This window comes from Lycorma delicatula, chromosome 1 (genome assembly GCF_047948215.1).
Source record: "Lycorma delicatula isolate Av1 chromosome 1, ASM4794821v1, whole genome shotgun sequence".
NCBI lineage: Eukaryota > Metazoa > Arthropoda > Insecta > Hemiptera > Fulgoridae > Lycorma > Lycorma delicatula.
Genome location: NC_134455.1, coordinates 176,959,987 through 176,984,027, shown reverse-complemented (window position 1 = coordinate 176,984,027; position 24,041 = coordinate 176,959,987). Strand labels below are relative to the sequence as shown.

Here is a 24,041-nt window from a genome sequence, read left to right as displayed (position 1 = left end):
GTTAGAAACATGAGTTGAAAAGCAATGATGTTAATCAGGTAAGAAAAGGATCACTTCCCAGTTCAGTGACATTTCCTGGATGTAATCACACAGTGGGATCAAACAAATGGAAAAAAACATACACCAAAAAATCAAAAACCCAGGCAGAAAAAGTTGTTAGGAAATAACAATGGCAGTGCACCAGTTGTGATGCTGGCTTGTGTCATGCCATAATTCTGATTCTACCACACGAAAGTGCGATGTGTAATTTTTTTTAATATTTATTAATTTTCAGATCTGATCAATGTCTTCTTGAGTTTGATAAAAAAACAACTTTCTTTTGATTTTCACAAATCACAAATAATAGTATCATTCATTAAAACTATTTCATTATATTACAGCTCCATGCAGACAATTCTGTAGTTTGATTTTATGTATGCAAATAAAAAAAAACCCTACAAAACTCTACACAGAGTTTATAACTCAATATAAATTAATAAACAAAATTAGAAGGCCAATGAACCCTACGGGTACATTTCATTTAGGATATTAAAATAAAATACAATTCATATTTTCTGATATTTGGTCAAAGGAGATCAAATAAATATTTTTTAAAAATATAAAAAAGTATAATAAAAAATTAATCTGAACACATTTCAAAATAAAAAAAAAGACGGGTAGGTATTCATCTTTGCACCTACACATTAAAAAGACGGTTATCTACACATGGAAAATGAAAATTCATTTTCCACATAGTCCTTAAACATTTTTTTTAAAATATACATTTTCTTTAAAATTAATTCCTGTTTTCAGTAATAAAAAGTTAACAATACAATACACACTGATAAGTAACACAGAAAAAACACAAACAGATTAAAATTTAATTTTAAATTAACTTATCCAAATTCACAAACAAAAAATTGTTATCAGTATATAAAATAATTGATGTCATCTTATTTTTAAATGCACTTATGTTTAAAACTGTAAGTAACATATGAAAATTTTTTTTTTCTGTAATTACACATATTAACATAATTGTATAAAGTTCATCAACAGAGAAACAATAATTCTCAAAATGTAAAAAAGAATCAGTAGACAACTGCCAGACTAGTTCACAAATTCATTCACAGAAAACAATCTGCATACCTCATAAAATTTGATTTTATGAATGTCAATCACATTCAAGGTATTGTATTAAAACAGCTCTTATGGTCAAATGTAATACAATTTATCAATGCATTAAGAAGTTTTAAAATATTGAAAAAGTGTAAGAAAAAAAATTAATTTCTGGAAAACCTGATAATTAACTTCAGAAAAATTGATATATATATATATATATATATATATATATATACAGAGAGAGAGAGAGCCAGAATGAACCAAAGATACACAGTATTAAATTCAAAACATATTGTGGAGGAAAATTTAGTTTTTTGCCAGCGAAACTGCATGTTGGCAACGAGTGACCTCATGGTAGAAGAATAGTACATGATTGCCAAGCAATTTCCCTCCTCTTTGATGAGTGGTGAGTAAGCTGTGAGCAGACAAACATGCATTTCTTCCAGGCTCAACGTGTGTTCATTATTGAAAGTCATGTTAATCACCGCGGCCATTCTTAAAATGTCAGGAAGACTCAAGGATAGCTTTTCCTGAATTGCGGGTGCCTAATAAATTAACAGTTTTACATGTAGCTGCTCATTTTAGAGAAACTGGTATGTGGATGAATGTAAATGTACCACCCAACCTAGGGTTTTAAGTGATGCATCCTTGGAAAGCATCCACGAATCCTTAATATGTTAGCCAGGCAAGTCGATAAGAAAATTGTGACAACAAACCAGAATGTCTTACAGGAGTGTTTGTAGAGCTACAAAGAAACAAAAACTCAATCTGTATCGCATTTACACTGTGCATGAGGTTCAAGAACCTGATAGGGTAAAAGACTACATCATTACTCTCAATGGTTTTTGTGTTTTATTCACAGCAGTGTTCAGGTGTGGATAGCCAGGTGGGACATCTAAACAGCCAGAATGAAGATACTGGAGTTCAGAAAACTCTCACATTTTCCATGAAACCCCGTTACATTCACAGAAGGTTGGAGTTTGGTGTGCGATTTCACAGAAAAGAATTGCAAGTCTAATCTTTTTCATGAAAACAATAACAACTGAACATTACCAGAACATCAACATGCAATTCACGGCATTGTTAAAGGCTGACGAACGAAACTGCTGGCTGCAGCAAGACAGTGCAACAGTGAATAGCACTATGATAATTTTGCTAGAGTTCTTTTGGGAACACATCATTTCTCGAGGACTGTAGCCACCTAGAACATCAGATTTAACTCACAGCAACTTCTTTCTTTGGGAACATCTGAAGAATAACATCTATAAGAAACCGTCACACAATCGAGAAACTCTAACCAACATCAAAGATGAAATATCCTGCATAAGTGCAACCATCCAACAGGTAGCAACTAATATGAAGAAACATGTTGAGGCAAGTGTAGCAGTAGATAGTCGACTTTCCACCAACTATTATGAGAAAAATAAATATATATGAATACTTTTCGTTAAATAAATACAAAAACATAAATACTTTTTGTTCACCTACAAAATACAGTAGAGTATATTATTTAATAAAGATTTTTTTAAGAATATTAAGTCGAACCTCTACATAATGAAATCAAGAATGCTGGGAAAAAATTTGTTAAATAGAGGTAACAAGTATTCCCAGACTTATTTGTTTTACGAATGTTCTATCCTGTTTTATATAAATTAAAATTAGGTAGTAATGTTTCTTAATAGTGCTGTAGAAAAAAATGTATTTTTTTATATCATGTTAATCTAATATATCATACATAATGTATAATGTTTAAATTCTTTTGTTTTTTATAAATATTGATAGGTAATGTTTACAGTACATAATTTTCAATACAGTATTAATTTATTACTTGAATTTAGTAATTTTCTGTTGTTTTCTGCGTTTGTATATACTATGTTCAAAAAAAGTTTCACATTTATTTATTTTAAATACTTAAAAATACTGTCAGGTACTTCATCCTTGAGCTGTAATCCATGCTTAATTGATTTAAATGACTGTAAAACCTCGTTGGTAGGTTTACTTTCTTCCTGCTGGTCTTTGCAATTTTCATCATTATCATTTTCTTCTTCTTCTACCAGTTCAGAGGCTTACTAAGAGTATGAAGTATGTCATCATTGTCCAGAAAATCAGAAACGATAATCTGTTCATCCTCAGTGATGAAATCTTCCAGTGTAACTTTGTTACAGACATTTCCAGTTGCTTGGAGGAAATTCCAGTGACTTTTTAACTGTACTAATATTATATCATCTTCTTCATTCCATTCTGTCATTGTGGTACTGAAATCAGCTTTACAAAAACAATGGAATATTGTTGCATTGCTAACATCATGGGTCCATGCTTTTCATAATTCAAAAATGCAATCCTGGAGTTCAACAATATTAACAGGAACAGTCTCATTGTTCTATACAATGGTTACAATTTTTTCAGGATTCCTTATCAGTAGTGCAATTAAAGATTTTTAATTATCCCCTGATCGTAAAAATAGTGTAAATATCCCCTAATAATTTAATTAATTATTTAATACAGAATTAATGCCTTGAGGATAAGCCATACAATTATCAATAAAAATCACTTTTTTTTCTTTTTTGTCTGGTAATCTGTTTATCCAGCTTTTTTACCCAATCTTTAAAAATATCAGTAGTCATCCAAGCCTTTTTGTTAAATGTGTAGTCTACCTCTAGATATTTAACTCCTCGAAAACAACACAGTTTTACTTTTGCTGATTACCAACATGTAAGTCTTTCAGTCCCTAGCATGTTTTCAGCCACTAAAACCATAATTCTTAGTTTACTTTGTTTACCACCAAAGTAGAGATACTTTTTAACAGTTAATGTTTTGTTGAGTAAACATTTGAAAAATAAACCTGTTTCATCCACATTGAAAATGTCTTTTTACAGATATTCTTCTAAGATCGGTTTCAACACAGTCTTCTTCCAAGTTCCCGTCACTTACGCTGGCACTTGCTCTTTCTTCAAAAATTACTTTAATGAATCACACAACTTCTTTTTCAAACTTTTCTAACCATCTATTACTGGCCTGGAAGTTTTTGTGTTCTAATGCTGCTCCAAATTCCAGGACTTATTCTTTAATCAATGTTCTGGATAATGAAAGCTTTTTTTCGTGCATCACTGTCATAGATTTTAAAATGGTTTCATTTATATCATCATATGTGCTACCTTTTAATTTTTCTTTACGCTGGATTAGTTCTTGTAGTATCACATCCAAATCTTTTAAAATTTTTGCAATGAACTTGGTGGAATTCTGATTTTTTTTTTAATACCTTTGTCAACTTTGTGTATAACGCTAATTTTTTTCTGAAACACCACAGCACTTCCGTTTTGACACTGTACGTGGCACACTACAGAAAAATTACAGTACAGCACTGTACAACGTGAGTAACATAATCCAGACAGAGACCAACTGAATTAATGCCAAGAAATATTATTGCTGAACTGCACGTATGCAATGAACAGTAGAGTATGTGTTAAATATTTTCTTAGAAGTCTATTTGTTATGTCTACATACTATAGATAAATGTCTTGTTTAGATAAATGAATAAAAGTTTGCACAGTAATTTTAGTGCTCTGCGCTAGTTAACGAATTTCAGGAAATTCCACTAATTTAATGTATATGCTTAACACATGTTTAAATCTTTTGTTAGAATTTAACTGTTAATAGGTTATAAGATAATAGTGGAAATTTTCACTTTATCAGTTCAGTAAACATAACCTGTCATTCTTGACTGCTGTCAAGAATACTTTGTGTTTTAATATAGGTACAATTTAGGTATGGAAATCAAAAGAATAACTACTTAAACTCACATAGATGTCCAAAATACTAAATTTAATGTCATTATTTTTAAAAAAACATTTCATAAAAATTACTCTACACTACTACATACTGTATTATGTTTATACGTAGTTTTATTAAAATGTCACAGTGCAGTAAAAATCGTGATTCGTTATATAGAGGTTTGACTATATTATATTGTGTACCTTTTGGCTCACTCTATTTACATAGGTATTCTGGGACGTATTTACCGAACAATTGAATTATTACAGACAATTAACCCAGTAGTACGTTTGCGCACCAGAATGCAAGCTGATAATTTTTTTGCTAGTTTTTATTTCCTCCACTAAATGTAATAAAAATTAATAATAATAGTAAATTAATAAAAATAAATTAATAATAAAAATTATCACCTTGCATTATGCTGCGCAAGCGTACTGCCAGGTTAATTGTCTGCAATGACTTGATTGTTTGTCAACAAATTTTTACAAATGAGGTGTCATTTCGTTCAAAAGAATATGCTTAATAAATTTTGTAATAAATAAAAATTTTATGAAATAAATAATTACAGAGATATTAAAGATTAAAAAATTAAGATGGCTGCCATTTTGAAGGTGACATTTTCAAAACTTTTTATTTTGTAGAACAAGACGCTAGTCGTATTAAATTAGGTTTACCTGTTCCTGAGAAATATCACAAAATTGGATCCAGAAAGAAAACAAAGCCAAATAGGATATATGTAGATGTGAACTTTTTTGCTAATTATGGTGTCCTGAATCAGTTCCTTAAGTTAAGCAAATACTGTACATATAATCCCAGATTTATAAAATGGTTACTTCTAAAGCTATTCTACCATCTTATCATTGTTGAGACAAATATCAGGATAAAAACTATGGATGAAGACGTAGAATGATTGACGTTGAAAACAAAATAAATGCTAATAAAGATTACAACAGTGTAAAAAAGTGTTATATTTTTATTAAAAGAGGAAAAAAATATTTCTGACATGACTGGCAAAGATACTCTAGAAATAAAGCCCTCTTGATGTCATTAATTTAACAAGATGGAGGAGTTATGCAGCTGCAAAGTGAAAAAAAAGGCAAACAAAAGAAAATAATATTTTCTTGAAATTTAAAAATTTTTTAAATTTTTCATAAAATATATACAGCATATATTAAATGGTAATAGGTTTTTATAAAAACTGTATTTTAATTTAACAAAAATTAGTCAATTTTTTTTTTTTAGTTTCCGAGGCATCACAAATTGTTTTCTTTTCCCATATACTTAACCAATGCAATAATAAAATGAAACGTGTCGATCTAGCAATTCTTTGACTAAAAGTTTCAGATATGTACATCTTAATCAATATCCCACTTAATTAATGACTTCATCTTGTCCAAACAGATTTAGCAAAATTCTGTTGTAACATTTTCATATAATAAGCCATGTAGTTACTTGGAAGCATCTCGCAATAAATTATACAAAGTAAAGTTTGTCAGCAAATAGTACATACATCAATAAAGATTATCAGTGAATTTGATAAACATTACTGTTCGAGATTCTGTACCTTAGGTAGACACTTCAACTGAATAGCCTTTTCCATGGGCATTTAAGTGCCTAGTTAAAGCATCTTTCCTATTAAATGATTTTTTACAAAAATTACATGAAAACTTTTTCTCACCTGTATGAATAGAAAGGTGCGTCTTTAAGTTAGAACTATGACTAAAACACTTTTGGCAAAAATTACACATGAATTTTTTCTCCCCAGTATGAATCGTAAGGTGCGTCTTCAAAGTAGAACTGTGACTAAAGGACTTTTGACAAAATTTACACATAAATTTCTTTTCACCAGTATGAACAGAAAGATGTTTTTTTAAATTAGAACTCTGACTAAAAGACTTTTGACAAAAATTGCACAAATACTTTCTTTCACCAGTATGAATAGAAAGATGTGTCTTTAAACTAGAACTATGATTAAAAGATTTTTGACAAAAATTACAAGCAAACTTTTTTTCCCCAGTATGAATGGAGAGATGCGTCTGCAAATTAAAACTCTGATTGAAAGACTTTTGACAAACATTACATGTAAATTTTTTCTCATCAGCATGAACAGCAAGATGTGCCTTCAAATGAGAATTCTGAGTAAAAGACTTTGGACAAAGAGTACAAGCAAACTTTTTCTCCCCAATATGAATAGCAAGATGTGTCTTCAAATTGCTGCTACGATTGAAAGATTTTTGACAAACTGTGCATATATAACTTTTCTCATTTTTATGAACATTAAGATGGTTTGATAAAGTTCTTTTACAATTGACTGCTTTTTGAGAATATGTAGATTTGCATTTTTCACCATTACCAAGATTTTTATTATTTTGTTGCACTATATGATCTTCACTTCTATTACAATGACTGCTAGTGCAATTGTCCAATTGCAATGTAACATCATCTATAAATCTATTAACAATGTCATTTTTCTTATAAAGTTCATCACCCTCTACACTTTCTTTATTAAAGTCAACTATTTCAGCAGGATCCTGGAAAAAAATTTAAAACAAAATATTTAAACCAAAAGTTAAATCAATATCTTTCATGTTAAAATTTTACAATTTGGTTCCCTATATCCGTATGTGAATAAAAACTTTCCTAGAAATAAGTTACGCATAATGAAGTGTATTGACCTATGGATTGACCTTATCTTTTGTGTAGCTATCCCCACTAAATCGAAATTTCCTTCAGTGATACTGCAATCTGCTGCATAATCTATTCAACTATCCTTTTAGTGTAACAGCTCTCTGGGGAAAAAAGCAAATAGTTTGAATTTTGCCAATTTTATTTTTACCATTAATTTTTGAAGTTACTTAATACAATAAGTTTATTTAATAAAAATTTTGTATTAAAAAAACAAAAGAAATAAATGATATATTCAACACTCAAAATTACTATTAAATCCTATGTAAACTAATATATTTTATAGAGAAAATTGAAATGAAATTATAACAGCTGCAGCAATAAATTATAAAACATTCTGACCTAACGTTGTGTGCTAAGGACATAGTAAATTTACTACTATGACTTGATAATCGAAAATGAACTTCATCCAACATAATTAAATTATTTAACTCAAAATTTTTAAGCTACAACTGTTGAATCAAGTTGTAAAATTTATTCTTAAAGATAAATTATTTGGCAAAAGTTTCTGCACAACATATATTTTGTATTGATGAAAATTTAAATCCCTGTGTCAAAGTCTACAACTAATTTCCTGAAGTTATTACCTTTCTCTTTCTTCTTTAACAAACATGGAAAACAGACTGAATTAAATTGGGTGGCAATTGTAAAGAATTTTATCTACCAGAAAAATACTGAATTCACAGTGAAGGTTTCATTGACTAAATTATTGACTTAATTTCATAAAGGTCTAATGGCAAAAAAAAACAGATGTGGAAAAACACACTAACAGTGTAAAGTAAACAATATGAACTTTGCCAAACTAATAATTGAAATTACTGTTTCTGTAGTATCACCTTTACTGTTTTTCAAACAAATTTTAAAAGTTGCAATTATATCTGCCACCACATACTCTTATATTCTTAGCATGTGAAATTTTTGTCTATTTTCTTTACTTTTTCACATTAATGTTTCCAATACCATTTTTACAGCTATTAAATTTCTGCATAAATGAAGATTTTACATAAAATAATAACTATTCCCACATCATTACAGGCACGTCTATTCCTATTCAGCTGGTCTCAATCATGTGTCTATTTAGTATGTGCATTTTTTTTACACCTAAATTGTTTCCGTGCAAATTTAAGGTAAATAAACAAGAAAACAAAGAGAATGCTACCCTACGTGTAAAGAACTTGCTAATAAAATTTTACTCATAGTGAGAACAATTCATTAGTCAGCCTTGCCTGATCCAGTTGTTTGTAAATCTTGCATTTAAATAATTTTAATCTCTTGAAAAAGATGAGAAGGAAACCCACATACTAAAAAAAAAATCATCTCTTGTTTCATTAGTAGTTGATTTTTAGCTGTGAAATATCTTCCAAAAGAGGTGCCTGATTATTTTTAAAGATATTTAAGTACACATTTCCCATATGACGACCTTCAAAAATAAATGGTCCAACTGCATGAATGTCAATAACACACCGTAAGTACCATAAAACCTGCATTGGAAACTACTTCCTACTGTCATGAGGATTTTCAAAACTCTAATGATGATTATTTTGGGAAACACTAATGCCGTCTCTTGAAAAAATTACCTAATCAGTAAATACAAAAGAAATACAGAAAAAATTATGGAAAAATATATCTTACCACATGTTCCTGTTTTACATTAACATGCTCATATTTAATAGATGCAATATCAACATGAGCATCATCTAGATTACTGTTTCCCAAATGAAGCTGATCACTTTCTGGCAGAAGTGATTGTGAAATATCAGCTGACTGTAACACAAAACAAAAATTATTACTCATAAATGTACGGTTTACAATGTGTCTTAATCAATAAACATAGATTGGGAAAATCAAAAGACGACAAAATTTCGTTCAAATTTTGAGATTCTGCTAATAATTTTAATGAATTGGTATGTTTGACCAAAATATAAATTAGATGTCATAACAGAGTTTAACATAGATACAACATTACTTTTTTCCATTTGTAAAACATGGCCCCAAAACTTTAAAATGTTCCCAGTTGTGCTAAGAAAAATCATAATATTCAAAGCAGTCTATATTTAAACAAGTTGTATTATATTCTCCACAGAAATGGGTAATTCTTACTTTTTTCAGTATTTATGTATTTTTCATCAGCAACAATCATCACAGCTGTTAGTGAAAAGTATTTTAGCCACACTTCTCGTTTATTTATTTATGGGACTCTTCCTGACTTGACTTATATGTCCTCAACCCAGATATGAAAGAACAAATTCTGCAAATAAGTTAAATTACTAGTTATCATCATATGTATGGTTATTTGTCTAGATCATTGATTCTCATCAATCAGGCATTGTCTTCCTAGATCACCTGAATGTCCCCAACCTACTATCACCCACTCTCAAGGCCTCCAGCACCCACAAGGGGGCGTTGTCATCCACTTTGAGAATGAATGGTTAGATGGTCTCTTACACTTAGGCTTACCATAATCTTTTAAATGTTGCTGAGGAATTTACCTTGAAAATGCAGATAGACTGCCAAAAGTTAGGACATGTTGACTGTTACGTTAGCATGGTAAAAGTTTTCCAAATACTATTTTTGAAATTAATTTTTTAATATTAAATATGTGAACTGAATTTACTTATTAAAAATTAACAGTAATATTATAGGGATTGGATAAAAAATAAACAATGGATAAGAACATACCTTTGTATTTATGAATGTAACAAAAATAACTTAACTATTGCAGCTTAAATTTACACACAAAAAATTATAACAAAAATAAAAATAAATGTATGTTATTTTATAATTAAATTAAACCAAAGTCTATTTGCTTGTACTATGTCCAGTAACTGCACATGTTTCAACTTTTTTATCATCAGAGTTCTTGTACTTTTCATTTGAGAAACTTTTATTCAAAAAAGCTCTGTTCCCTTTAATTTTGTCACAAAATTCTGGAAATGTCATTTGGCAATTATATTTTCTTAAAATTAACTGTTTCACTGTCTGTACTTCTAGTCTCCCCCTTTCTACATTCCAAACATTGTTCATTTCAAAAAAACTCTTTCAACTGGAGCAGAAGTTCCTGGCAAACACAAACAAAACTCTACTAATTGTTGTTTTGTTCAAAAGCAAGAAAAACTTATTTCCATATCTGTACAGAAGTAATTGGTTCTTAGCTTTATATTGGTACAGTAGTAATTGGTTGGGAAAGCTATTTTCCCATTCTTCCAAATAAGTGATAACAGATATATAAAAAGACGAAACACTGATAAACAACATTTCTTCATTAATCATACCATCCTTTTTTAATTTTGATAGTAATTGTTTTGCAGAAAATGGTACAAAAAGTAATGATTGTCTTTCTCTAAGTTTAGAAAGCAAGTCAGTGTAAGCAGTACATGCTTCTGCAGCCAAAATCGTATCACTTTTCAGGACTAACAGTTTTATGGAACAACTGTAAGGATCGATGAAAAAACGTCAAATAAACTTCATTTTCCACATTTTCAAAAAAAGAAGTAAAAAAACTTTTAGGATTTATTAGTTTCATCTGATTCAAAGGAATAAGACTTCAGAGGATTGAACAATTTCAAAATCCATTCAACAGACGGCATCATGCTCTACAACCTAGTTCAACTGTGTGACAGGAGTTGTTTATATTTTACATCCACAAAATCACAAAACTCTTTGGAAGAAGTTACTGTGTTGTATAGATATGTTTATACAATTTTACAATGAGTTCTTCAATATCTATTGGCAGTTCTTCACATTCTTTATTTACACTATTGTTAATAATATGAGCGGAACAAACTATCCTTATTATTTGCCTTTCTAGGTTTGTTTGTAATTTTCTGAACAAGTTTTGTTGTCATTTTCTTTGATAGCCTTCAATGTTACAATTTGTATTATCTGCACAGAAGCAAATAACTTTACTTTGTAACGAGTGCTTTTTTATTACACTCATCAAATATTCACTGAGCATTTCAGATGTTTCATCTGCAAGTTCACTAAACTCTAGCAATTTCACTTGAGCTCTGTCTTTCTTGTTAAAGTACCTAACCACAATAGGTACCATTTTTCTTTCTTTTCTATTAAGAGCTATTGCATATTATAGTTAGAAAATTCTCAAATATCTCAATATCATTCTCAATATCAATATAGCATTCTCAATATCTTTAAGTATGTTTTGCTGAAAAAAAGGAGCAGTAACATTACAAATATTCGCCTCTGTTTTTGTTCTAGCTGATGAAAACATATCTTCAAAGGTTTTTTAATAAGTTTAGAAGTACAGTCTAAGGTTTTAAAACTAAGTTCATGTTTTGCAGAATGAAATGCAAACGCAACTTCTTTAGCGGCAATATCTATATCACTTGTAATTGGTAGGGTTATGTCCTTAAAGAATTTGACCAAATTAGTTCTTGTGGTTGTAGTGACAGCCTTTTTGTGTTTATCAGTCCCTATGTGATCTTCAATGTTTCAATGACCCCAATGAGATACTGAAAACACTGCACCACAAATGTAACATGACACTCTCTCACTACACTTGTTTTTCTAAAATTTAAACTCATGTCTCAGTTTCCCATTAAATATACACGTCCTTTTACCCATAGTAAAACTATCTGCATAAGACAATTTGTAGTTAAATAAACTCGCAACTGAAAATACATGAACCGCAAGACAAATTTAACCTTAACAGCCATTTGGCAGGTATTGCATCAGTATCACATCACAAGCTTGACTAGTTCGGATGGCAGGCAGGTATCAGTTTGTGTGAGTCACAGTTCTTTGTATTGCAGCAAACTTGACAGTAGCGTCAATAATGGCGGCAGTGCTGCCATCTGCCATCACAGCAGGAACCAAATAATGTTTAGAGTAAAGCAAAATAAAAATACTCAATGCAATTTTAAATTGGTCAAATGTTCTGAGTATATATTAGATTTATGTTATGCCTGTAGATTAACAACTGTGGAGAAATTTTTTTATAAAACTGCAAATATTTAACAACAGCAAAACTTTCGCGGAAAGGTACTGAAAAAGCAGACAGTCCACAGTAACCACAGACATCTGGAAAGCCTACTTCACCATGCCTCCCATTCATATCTCTTTATCTAATATGACGCTTTCATTCCTTATATCCCCAGGCAGTTGGTTTTTCTACTCCAAATTGTTCAAGAACATTAAGTACTACTCTCTTCCAATCTACTCATTACTTCATCATTTTTGGTTTTGTCATAAACTATTTTCTGATATAAAGGGAAGAAATGCCTGGGTATGGAATTTACACACAATTTTAACCAAAATAAGTAGACACATGTCATCAATTTAATAAATAAAAACATCCTTATTTAAATGTTAACATTTTGAAGTAAGAACCAAATTAAAAATTAATATTTTTTTTCAGTCAACTTTGTATGAAAGTCAAAGTTTAAAGATTTTATTAGTCAAAAGAATTTATTCTGTTTATTTATTTATTTTTTAAGACTAGCAATACATGAAACTTCACTACGAAATAAAATTTTTATAAGCAACCAAATATTAAAAAACTCACACGTTCAGATGTTAGGCCATCTTCTGTCTGGACAACTGGTAGAAACGAGTATTCTGTATCTTCAATTTCTACTTTAATGACAGTACGTGATGTACTTTCATCTACACATGACTTTTGAGCTGATGCATCCATTATCTGAAAAAAAACCATAAATTTAATCCATTAAGCACTATAAATAAAATTAATTGCAAATAAAAAATTAAAAAATTTACTGGTAATTTCAAATCTGATTGGCAGATTATATTATTTCTCAAAGTTTACAGTGTAACACATAGATGAACAGCAGTTCCACCTGGGATGTCTGAAGTAGCACTGCTAACATTACTGGCCATTAGAGATACACAAATCTTGGTAAGTCATCAAAAGCTTCAATTTGTGGAATTTTTTATTGATGAAAGATCTGCCATCTATGCCAAGTTTTAATTTTCGAAATCAATATATCAATTATTTAATTATATTTATTACTTATATGTAAGAAATCAGAAGATAATTTATATAATTGTGAGTGATAATCGCCAACCAGAGCGCCATCAGTCATCTGCAACGGCTGACTCCAAGTCAGATTCTGACTATTAAGGTTAGTTTATGGTTTATTGTTTTCTCTATAAAACACTCACATTTATTCTACCTCTAACTCTAACTTTGACTCTAATCTTACCCTTAACCCTAAGCTCTCTCTACAAAACAGATTAGCATCTGAAAAGTCACCATAACTCACAAAACTGAGTGCTAATTGACTAGAGTACTGTTGAGGTGCACACAGTGATATTGCATGGGTCATCTGTTGTCCAAATCTGCTTTCCGACATTTAGATCTTATACTTTCCTGATCCTAAGCATATCTACTACCAAATATAATGAAAGAAAACTTGAAATTGTTGCAATTAAAGTTGAATTCCTGAGAATTACTCAATAATTACAGTTGGTCTAAAACTGTCTCTAAAATACTCTCTTATCTAAGTTACTGTTAATTTAGAGATGATTCCATTGATTAAAACATTTTCTAAACTTTGATATCCGCTGCAAGTGTTTCACTAATCCTAAAACCAAATATATGTTTAAAATGCTTCTAAAATAATATATATTGAACTGTGCTGATTGGAGAATGTTCGACATTGATAAAACGCAATACAGCCTAAAAAATATTATGGAACATAATCTACAATGTTAATTCATTTAACAAAAATCTGAGCTACAGAATATTCTCTACATAATTATTATCTTACATTCCAAAACACAAGGAAATGATAAACAGACTAATGTGAAAAAAATCCTGGTTAAAAGTCTTTAGTATTAGAACGAAAAAAAAATTGTTTATTAATTTCTTGTTATGTTAGAAGTTTCACTGCTAAATTGTTTTTTACAGAATAATCTTTGTTTAATGTTAATGTTTAATCTACGTTTCATGGTTTTTGTTTTAACCAACAAATTCATTTTAAACAAAATTTTATAATTTCAGAAAACCAAATAAAAGTTTCTTAAAATACAACTTTATATTACCAAGAAATTTTATTTTTCAACACGCTCCTACGAGGTTGCCAAAATTAGAGTATATTGTGTAAATTATAACAAAATTAAAAATCTGCTTGCCATACTACAGACGTCAAGAATTTGGTATGATTGCCATCAACCAGATATCAGCGGTTCTCAAAAATCATTGAATAACTTATAATTTTAAAATAGTTGTTCAACACTCTTTCAAAATTGTTCAACAAAGAAAACAGCTGAATACTGTTTAAAAGAAATAAACCCTAATTTTCCATTATAAAATCAATGGTGCCTGTACAATGAACAAGTGCAATAAACTGCAGCAAATTAGATTATAAATCGTGATAAAAATACTTACAAAACTGATATAATAAATCTTATTTAACACAACTAACAAACTGCAAACAACTCCGTATTCAAAAAAGGCACTTTTAACATAAAATCAAATTCTGAAACTGTAAACAACTCACTAGCCAGAAGCAACTTAGATTAGCCTGATCAATGCCAACACACCGATCACGTTCACTACAGACAAGAAGTGATAGCTCATACCAAATAATAAAATACTCCTTTTACATTGAATTCCATAATATATATATAATATATATATATATGTCAAAGACTAATTATTAATTTATTTATTAACTTAATTGCCCTTTTTGGTGAATGGATATAATTAAATTTACATACACAAAATTTAAATACCGCTAAATAAGTCAAGTTAAATTAACCATGAAACTTACAGAGTCCTGAGGAAAAACTAAAAGCATCATAAGTACTTGTTTCACGCAAAGTGATACAATCGATTCTATTAAACATAAACAAGTCAATTGGAAATTTATCTATGAACGGAATTACTGATTTATAATCTGTTGTTAAGGTTATCTCCTTCACATCATTCATTTATTATTTCTAACACTATCGTAATATATGTTAGAAAATAAAACTACTTTTTCAGTTGTATTCGCTTAAGGGTTCTTTGTAATGGTTTTATTTTAAGTTAAACGTGTTAATAAAAAACACTTGTATAGCAATGTAACTTTCATCTTTTCCAGTGTTCTAGTCTTTACCCCTCCTTCTTACGTAATTCCTTTTACCACACACTTGCTTTTTGTGGTGGCTATTAAGGTCAGGCCGGTTCTAATTAATTTTACTGTGTGACTTAATAGGTTAATACGACTATACAGAAATTAAAAAATGACTTCTCGTATTTGAACGCAAAACTGATGAAACCCTATTTTTATCAACTGTGACAAGGAAAGAAGAAAAAACAAAACGAAAAAATTAAGATATAACCCCGCCCTCACCACAAAGACGCAGTCACAAAATGCTCTTAGAAAAAAGTAGTAGGATATCATAAATACAAACTTGACCATGATTGGAAATGAAAGTCAGAAGTAACGATTAACATCACAGCACATCGCATTAGAATATCAGCACGATACCATTCCAAGCACAAGACATACTGGACAGGCACATGATCCTCGCACGCACATACCACACGCACTTACACACTCCTGAACGACCATGTCAACACACAGACCAGCACATCACATAGGGACTGAAGAGAGATAACAGATTGAAAAGACACTCTCAGCCACGCTTAATAACCACACACACATGCTCACTGCACATGCACTCGCCCAGCAGACAAGCACACAAGAGAGCACACCGGGAATGAAGTGTCTACGGCCTCTCCGTGCCAAGGCGACCCCCACATGCTTGCAGGGACCCCTGAGACACTCAGCCGCTAACCTGTCCTACCCGGTGCCCCCTGCGTCTCCTTCCCCTTCGGAACTCCTCGTACTCGCAAAGCTTTGCCATCATGCTTTTAACATAATCTCGACAGCCCTCCATTCCTTCTCACCCTTAATTATAACTTCTAGTGTCTCCTAAAGTCTGAACATATCTTACTTAAAAAAAAAAAAGAATGACCTGGAAACAAAAACTGTTGGAGAGATATGTTTATTATTCTTGAAACGGTCACTTGTTTAACATCTCATTTTTCGAAGTCGAAGGTTCTCAGGTTCAAATCCTGGTAAACGTTGGTTGCTTTTGTTGTACAGCATTCTTCGAGGGTTTTAGTTGCCAATTATTGGTTAAATTTAACTCCACTTTACCAGAAGACTTAAGCTACCTTCAAAAGGTTTTCTTCTTAAATAGAGAACCTACCAAAAAAAATTGCATTACAGCATCGTTTTTGTTTAATGTGAAAGTTGTCCTTTTGTACTTATACACACTTCTTTGTGAATAATGGAAGTGAACCTAAAAATTCAATAATGATCTTTTTGTTTTTCACCTTGCAAAATTCATGAAAATAGTTCAGGTACACCTGATCGTTCTGCTCGACCAGAAATCCTACACATTCTGTTCATGACGCAGTTTCAAAGAAATTAGTAACATCAATTTATTTAAAATGATTATATATTATTTTAAATTTTCGATATAACTTGAAATTTTCAGTACTGTCCTCTGAATCATGAAAAGCTCCCGCAGGGGTAAAGCTCCAGGCTCAAAATCTCCTAAAAACCTTTAGATCTAACCAGCAAATATGGGGATAATATGATAACCACCTAGCATGTCTCTTTTCTGGTGAAACAATAAAAGTTGCTGATAAGTCCTGAAGTCATAACCTCAAAACGTTTTATTAATCGTAACCAATCATACTACAGTACAGACGTTTTGTTATTTTTTAAGCATAAGCAGCTCACTAGTTTGGTCTACTGGTAAAATACAACGCAAATCACTTGTTTAATAACCAATTTTTGAAGTCGAACGTTCACCGGTTCAAATCCTGGTAAACATTGATTGATTTTATATGGATTTGAATACTAGACAATGGATACCGATGTACTTTCGTAGTTGGGGTTCAATTAACCACACAAATCAGGATGGTCGGAATGAGTCTATTTAAAACTACACTACATTAGGATGTTACACATAACACTCTCATATCATTTCCCGTGGTGAAGAGGGGTTGCTTATTATTCACTAGCTGAACAGATTGCAACATATACATTAGGAACATAAAAAAATGAAAAATATTTTTATGAGCAACGTCTTCCACAACTTTCTTCTGCGACACGAATAATTTGTTTCTGTTATATTAAAATAAAAGATCACTGCTCTTGAAGTCTCGGAATGATATATTTTTATTATCAAAGGAATTCTGAATCAAATCTTTGTTATTTACATTATAAAGCATCCTTCTTTATGTTGATTATCTTGTGACGTAATAAAGTACGTTGTAGAAGTTTTATAGGGACAAAGTATTTAATTAATATTGTGTAAATATTTATGAATGATACGTTTTATGAATATATTTCATTTTAATATTAAGTTACACAAAAAAAAAGGATTTTTTAAATAAAATTATATATTATAATAATAATAATAACTCAGGGGGGTTCCTGTCGCCTACTGGGCGCATCCTCAAGGTGGTGGGTAGAGGAAGGCCCTGTAGATATACAGGGTAGGTGGTGTTCTTTAAAGGCCACCCGCGGACCATAACGGGTACTTAAAATCCAACACGTTTGTTCCAGATTGGGCGGCGTTTGATTGGTGTCTGTTTCCCATGTTAGGGACGACCGTTTCTAATATTGTCGGAGCCTTGCCCGCAGAGCTTATCAGGATAAGCTAACAGGTTAGCCATTTGTTTTGGAAATTAATGGAGTACAACAATGTGAATAAATACCGGGGAGGTAGGGTGTTGCTGGCTGACACCCTTCGCAGCCGTCGTGATGTTCAGTCTGTGGTGAGGAGTGATGGAGCGAGTGTCGGCGCCTCACTTAATGGTACCACAGGGCCTGAAACGTCTTCTGTGGCTTCTGTTGTGACTGAAGTTCAGTCACCCAGTGCTGTAGAAAAATGGACAGATGAACATAATGCTTCCTTTACCGTACCTACCTAACCACAACAAAAATGAAATCTGACATGAAAACGTATAGTGTTCCGCTGCACCAAGCGATGGTTGAGAAGTTCCCTGAGCTACGATGTAAGTCTGTCCAAAACATCCTGAATCAGCGTAGTTCCCTTTTTATGTCTAATAGGGTTCCTGCGGATGTGGTGGCATTAATCCAAACTGATGTTTCTAGGGAGTTAGGGTTGTTATCCAGCTCATGTTCAGATGAAAGTGCTGTAGAAGAAGTGATAAGAGCCGACAATCCCCTCTACGATCAATTTGCAGAGAACGAGATGCTGTATGGTGGTATGGATCCGTCAGCCAGACAGCGTATGCCAAGGCTGAGGGTTAATCACGGCACAAGGAACATAGTGGGCTTTATTAATGTGATTCTTGAAGAAAAAGTAAGATTAGTACCCTCCAGAATTGAGCTGCACGAGTTAGTGTACATCGATGCCATCACGGCAGTCAAAACGAATAGCCAGCGAATCGTCGCTCCTGCAATGCGTAAGAGTCCCCAGCGTCCACCTTGGGAGGTGAGACTGTGTAGGAAAGTCGATAAGCTGAGGAAGGACATTGGTCGTCTGTCCAGTTTCTTAACATCTGCTTACCCCAGTAGAAGGATCCAATTGGCGGCGGAGCCAATAATTTATATAATATATTGCGGAATACAAGTCTAATGCCGACCTTTTTCACCCAGGGGATGACCTATATGATCCCGAAATCTTCTCCTGCGACAGCAGACTCATCCAAGTACAGACCTATTACCTGTCTCCGTACAATATATAAGCTTTTTACTTCTGTCCTCACTGCCAGAACCATTAGGCATCTTGAGAGGCACCAGATCTTAGCTGAGGAACAGAAAGGGTGTCGTCAGGGTAGTATGGGCTGCAAAGGGCAGCTAGTGATTGATAGCGTTATCTCTGTAACGGCAAAAAAGAGTCAGGGCAGCCTATATACTGGTTATATAGACTACAGGAAGGCCTTTGACTCGGGTCCACACTCCTGGATGATAGAGGTGTTATGTCTGTACAAAGTCGACCCTGTTGTATTTGAGTGCCTGAATGTCGTTATGGGTAAGTGGTGCACAAATCATTTGTTGACTATTCCACATAAGAACCTTGTTAAGGTAGGAGTAACACAGATCAACCGAGGCATTTTTCAGGGCGATTCCTTGAGCGCTCTATAGTTTTGCTTAGCGTTGAACCCTCTGTCTTACATCTTACAGAAGTCCAAGAAGGGTTTTGCACTTGGGCAGTACAGTTTTAGCCACCTCATGCATATGGATGATATTAAGCTTATTTCTGACACTGAAAAAGGGGTCCGGCAACTTGTCAAATTAGTCGAGAAGTTTAGTGTCGACATATGCATGAGTTTTGGTCTTGGCAAGTGTAGGGTCAATGCCATGAATAGAGGAAAATGGTCGCCAATTGAGGCATGTGATGTGCCGCAAATAGATGCTCCAGCACTCATGAATGCAATGCAGCGTGGTGAGACATATACGTACCTTGGTTTTCTCCAGGATATTGGAATTAGTCATGGTCGAGCGAAAGAGATCCTTACTTCTTGCTTCCAGAGTAGAGTATAAGCCGTCATGAGTTCCCAGTTGAGCGGTTCTAATAAGGTGAAGGCCATCAACATATTTGCCGTTCTGTTGATTTCCTATAGCTTTGGCACGATAAATTGGACGTGGACTGACCTCGAAGGACTTAATAGAATGATGCGTGTATCATTCCCACGACACCGCTCCTATCACCCACGCAGCTCCGTCGAGCAGTTTCACCTGTCCAGGAATAGAGGAGAAAGAGGCGTTGTGGATTTGCAGGAGGTTCATGCAAAACAGCTGCTGAATCTCCGGAAATACTTCCCAGTACAGCTTGCTCCACGGGGTTATAGTAAAAAGTGACAATAGCCTAACCCCACTACGCCTCAGTGATGAGAAATTCCAGCCCCTTGAGGATACCTTCTCTGAGATCAGTGTGATGGATAGGTGGCTTTCAAGGGAGTTGCATGGGAGGTACTATGTCGCGCTAATGGATGAAGCAGTTGATCGAGATGCGTCTGGCTGGCTGGAGTATGCCGAATTGTTTCCCGAGACGGAGGGCCTTGTATTTGCTATACAGGATAAGGTCATCAGCACACTCAGCTACAGAAAGCATGTCGTTAAGGATCCTGCTGTAACCATTGACCTGTACCGTCTTTGTGGATCGACCAAAGAGTCCATCGAACATATCAGCAGGTGTCAGTTTTTAGCTCCAAGGGAATATACAGTCCAACATAACAACTTGGCGAAGATGCTTCACCAGAGGCTCGCTTTGGACCTAGCTCTCCTTGCCGTTTCAGTCCCGTATTTTAAGTATACTCCTCAGTCTGTATTAGAAGACGATCGGTATAAACTGTACTACGATCGTACTGTTCTGACGGACAAGACAGTGGAGTATAATAGACCAGACATGGTTCTGATCAAGAAGCAGGAGATCCTGATTGTCACAATCCCATTGTCTATCAACATAGTGAGGAAGTACACGGAAAAAATAGTGAAGTATGGGGATCTTGTAGATCAAGTCAGGGAGATTTGGGACCAGGAGAGCGTAATGGTAGTCCCGATGGTTTTGGGCGCGATGGGAGAGATTCAACGTTCTCTGCATGATTCATTAAGATCCGTTGGAGTTCCAGCAAATCTATTCTGACCAATGCAGAAGGATGTTTTGCTGGATATATGCCGCTTGGTGCGGCACAAGCTCGAGCGATAAGATAACGCCTGTTATTGAGGGAGACGATCAGGTAGAGCTGCAGGTGGAAGACAATGGCCATTAACATATGGCAGTTCATGAATTTTCATGTCTGGTATTTTGTCTTTCTTTCATATATCTCACCCATAGTATTCAATACTTCTTGTCCCCATATATTGCTATAACAATAGTTATAGCTTCTGCGCCTTCCCTTTGGGCCGGCCAGGATGCTTTTTGCTGGGCTTGCCCAAGAGAATAATACCCTGAGGTAGATAATCCCCACCCACGGAACATAACACCTACGTTCCATGTCCAGGGCGGCAACAGCTGTACTCACGTACAATACATGCAGCTGGGTAACGGGGTTCTGAGTGTTCTTCTCGGAGATTCTATTTTTCGGCCGAATTTCATCTATAGGCCGTATTTAAGGACTGGATTTTGTGGCCACCTGCAGATACGGAAATTTCAATGATTAAGGATATGGATTGATACCACCGTTAGAGCTGGCGATGTGTGGGCCACACATCGCAGGTGTAACGGTGATTGCAGGTGTAACGGAGGCCTTTCGCTGTCCACATGCCCCCCCGCGATGGCAAGCATGTAGTTAAGGTGCCCATGTTTTTCGGCGCATGGGAGCCCTGAAAACCTCGATGTGTAATGGCCTGGAGTCAGTGTAGAGACTGCGCATCCGCTCTCTGCCAAGACATATGCCAGTTCCACCGCAGTACCGGAAAGGACCTCCAGGGTTGGCAGCCCTGGAGTGAGGGTGTACCCCGGCAGCTAGGTTATTACAGAAGGGATTAAAAGACATGCAAATTGAACAACAACCAAACATGCCAGAGGGTTCACGTAAACACCCTCGTTTAGAACCAGCCGTTTCGCCCGAGGCGAAATGGAGAAAGAGTGCAGAATCTAGAAGAACAGAAGTTGAGGCTAGAAAAAGCTTGCAAAAAGCTTTTTTCATGAGTAACGTTCCGAAACCTGAATACTTAGTCATTACAAAGGAGGATGATCATTTCTCAAGGGTGAGTCCCTTTCTCATTGCTCGACAAATAACTAAATGTGCTGGAGGCCCTGTTAAGGAAATAAGGAAAACCTTTACTGGACTTCATGTGGAGACTATAAATGATGCTCAGTCTCTGAAGATCCTAGGGCTCAAAAAGATTGGAGATTTGGTTGTACACGTCGATCCCCACACCACGCTCAACACCTCAAGGGGTGTTGTGGTCTGTCAGGATCTTCTAAATTGTTCAGAGCAAGAAATTGTTGAGGAATTGGCACCTCAGGGAGTAATAGAGGGAGTAATAGACATGTTTCTCATGTCGCTGAACATGAGAAACAACGGCGAGGTCCTACCTTCAGCCTCTCATGTCCTCACTTTCAACCCGCCTACTTTGCCGGAGAAGGTAAGAGCAGGGCTTAATCGATTGGATGTGCGGGCATTTGTCCCACAGCCAATCAGATGCTGCAAATGCCAACGCTTTGGCCACACCACTGTTAGATGTGAAAGACCGCAAATATGTGTGTGCGGTGATGAGATGCATGAAGGAGAACCGTGTAAGGAGCCTCCTACATGTATCAATTGCAAAGGACAGCATTCATGTAGATCCAGGCACTGTCCTGTCTACAAAGACGAGGTAGCGGTGCAGAAAGTAAAAACCCTACAGAAAGTCAGCTAACTCGAAGCTAAAAAGATAGTAAACACCTGCAAACCTAGAGCAACAACAACTTATCCTCCGGCTGCGGCTGCTGTTCTTGCTCCTGCTCCAGTTGCTGTGGATGAAAATCAGATTATCAACAAACTTGCGCCCACTTTGCCTAGCTTGATTGAAAGGATTATCGAAATCATAATGAAGCCTTTCAGTGGTAAAGAACCTGTCAAGCCAAAGATATTAGTACAGCCTCCTGAAGATACATCTCCAAAACCGAAAGTTGCTCTTGTAAAGAAGAAAACGGACGCCAAACCAGAAGGCCATGTCCGTCTTAGAAAGATTTTAGATGATGATCAGAAGAAAGTGACTGTTTCGCAGTCTGTTATGGAGACTCCCAAGCCTTCTCCAACTGAGGTGGCCTGTAAACCACAAAAAACCAAACAGGTGGGAGAGTGACCCCCCTTTCGGGGGCGGTGACTGGTGCGATTCCCGTGTCGGGGGTCGGCCAGGTTTCCGCCTTTGAATCGGCGCCTGAAACCGGCACCGATCCATGACCGTTGTCGTCTGCGGCTTCGGTGGTCTCCGATATACGCAAGCTATACGGGCGACGACGTTCTTCGCGAACACGAAGTCGTAATATGGAGAAAATAAGGAAAAAAGGGTGGCCGAAAGGTAAACCAAGGCCATAAGTTAATTTAAAATTAGCGAGTCGATTGTACAGTGGAACATTAATGGATTTTTTTCAAATATCCACGAGCTCCAACGCTTGGTACATGATGTAGACCCAATTTGTATATGTCTGCAAGAAACACATTTCTGCTGAAATGAAAATTTTCAATTAAGAGGATATTTTGTATTTTGGCGAGATCAACCGCCAAATATAAGAGTTAGAGGTGGAGTAGCATAAACTTGCCGAATTTTGATTGGAATGAGGATGACATAGCACGATTAATTTCTGAGCTTCCACCACCATTTTTACTGGTGGGTGATTTTAATGCTCATAATTCTGTTTGGGGATCGGATCGAGTAGATCCCCGCGGAAGAGAATTGGAAAGGTTCCTGATGAATTCTGAACTTATTCTTTTAAACGACAGGTCAGGAACGTTTTTCAATGCAACATGGATCGACGTCCTGTATAGATCTTGCTCTCATAAGCGGATCGATAGCACCGAGGTACATCCTCCATGTTTTAGA

The 24,041-nt window shown here is 34.5% G+C and overlaps 1 protein-coding gene and 1 pseudogene across 1 annotated transcript in view; both read right to left on the bottom strand.

Moving 5' to 3' along the window:
- Positions 1-937: 937 nt before the first annotated feature.
- LOC142317716 (uncharacterized) overlaps positions 938-24,041 on the bottom strand; it is a 73,870-nt gene continuing 50,766 nt past the window's right edge. The window contains exons 8-10 of the mRNA XM_075354263.1: positions 13,076-13,210; positions 9,187-9,318; positions 938-7,400 (exon numbers count right to left, since the gene is read on the bottom strand). Coding sequence (XP_075210378.1) covers positions 6,435-7,400; positions 9,187-9,318; positions 13,076-13,210 — 1,233 coding nt within the window. The 3' untranslated portion in view covers positions 938-6,434. The remainder of the gene's footprint in view (positions 7,401-9,186; positions 9,319-13,075; positions 13,211-24,041) is intronic.
- LOC142318513 (uncharacterized) lies at positions 10,575-12,135 on the bottom strand (annotated as a pseudogene).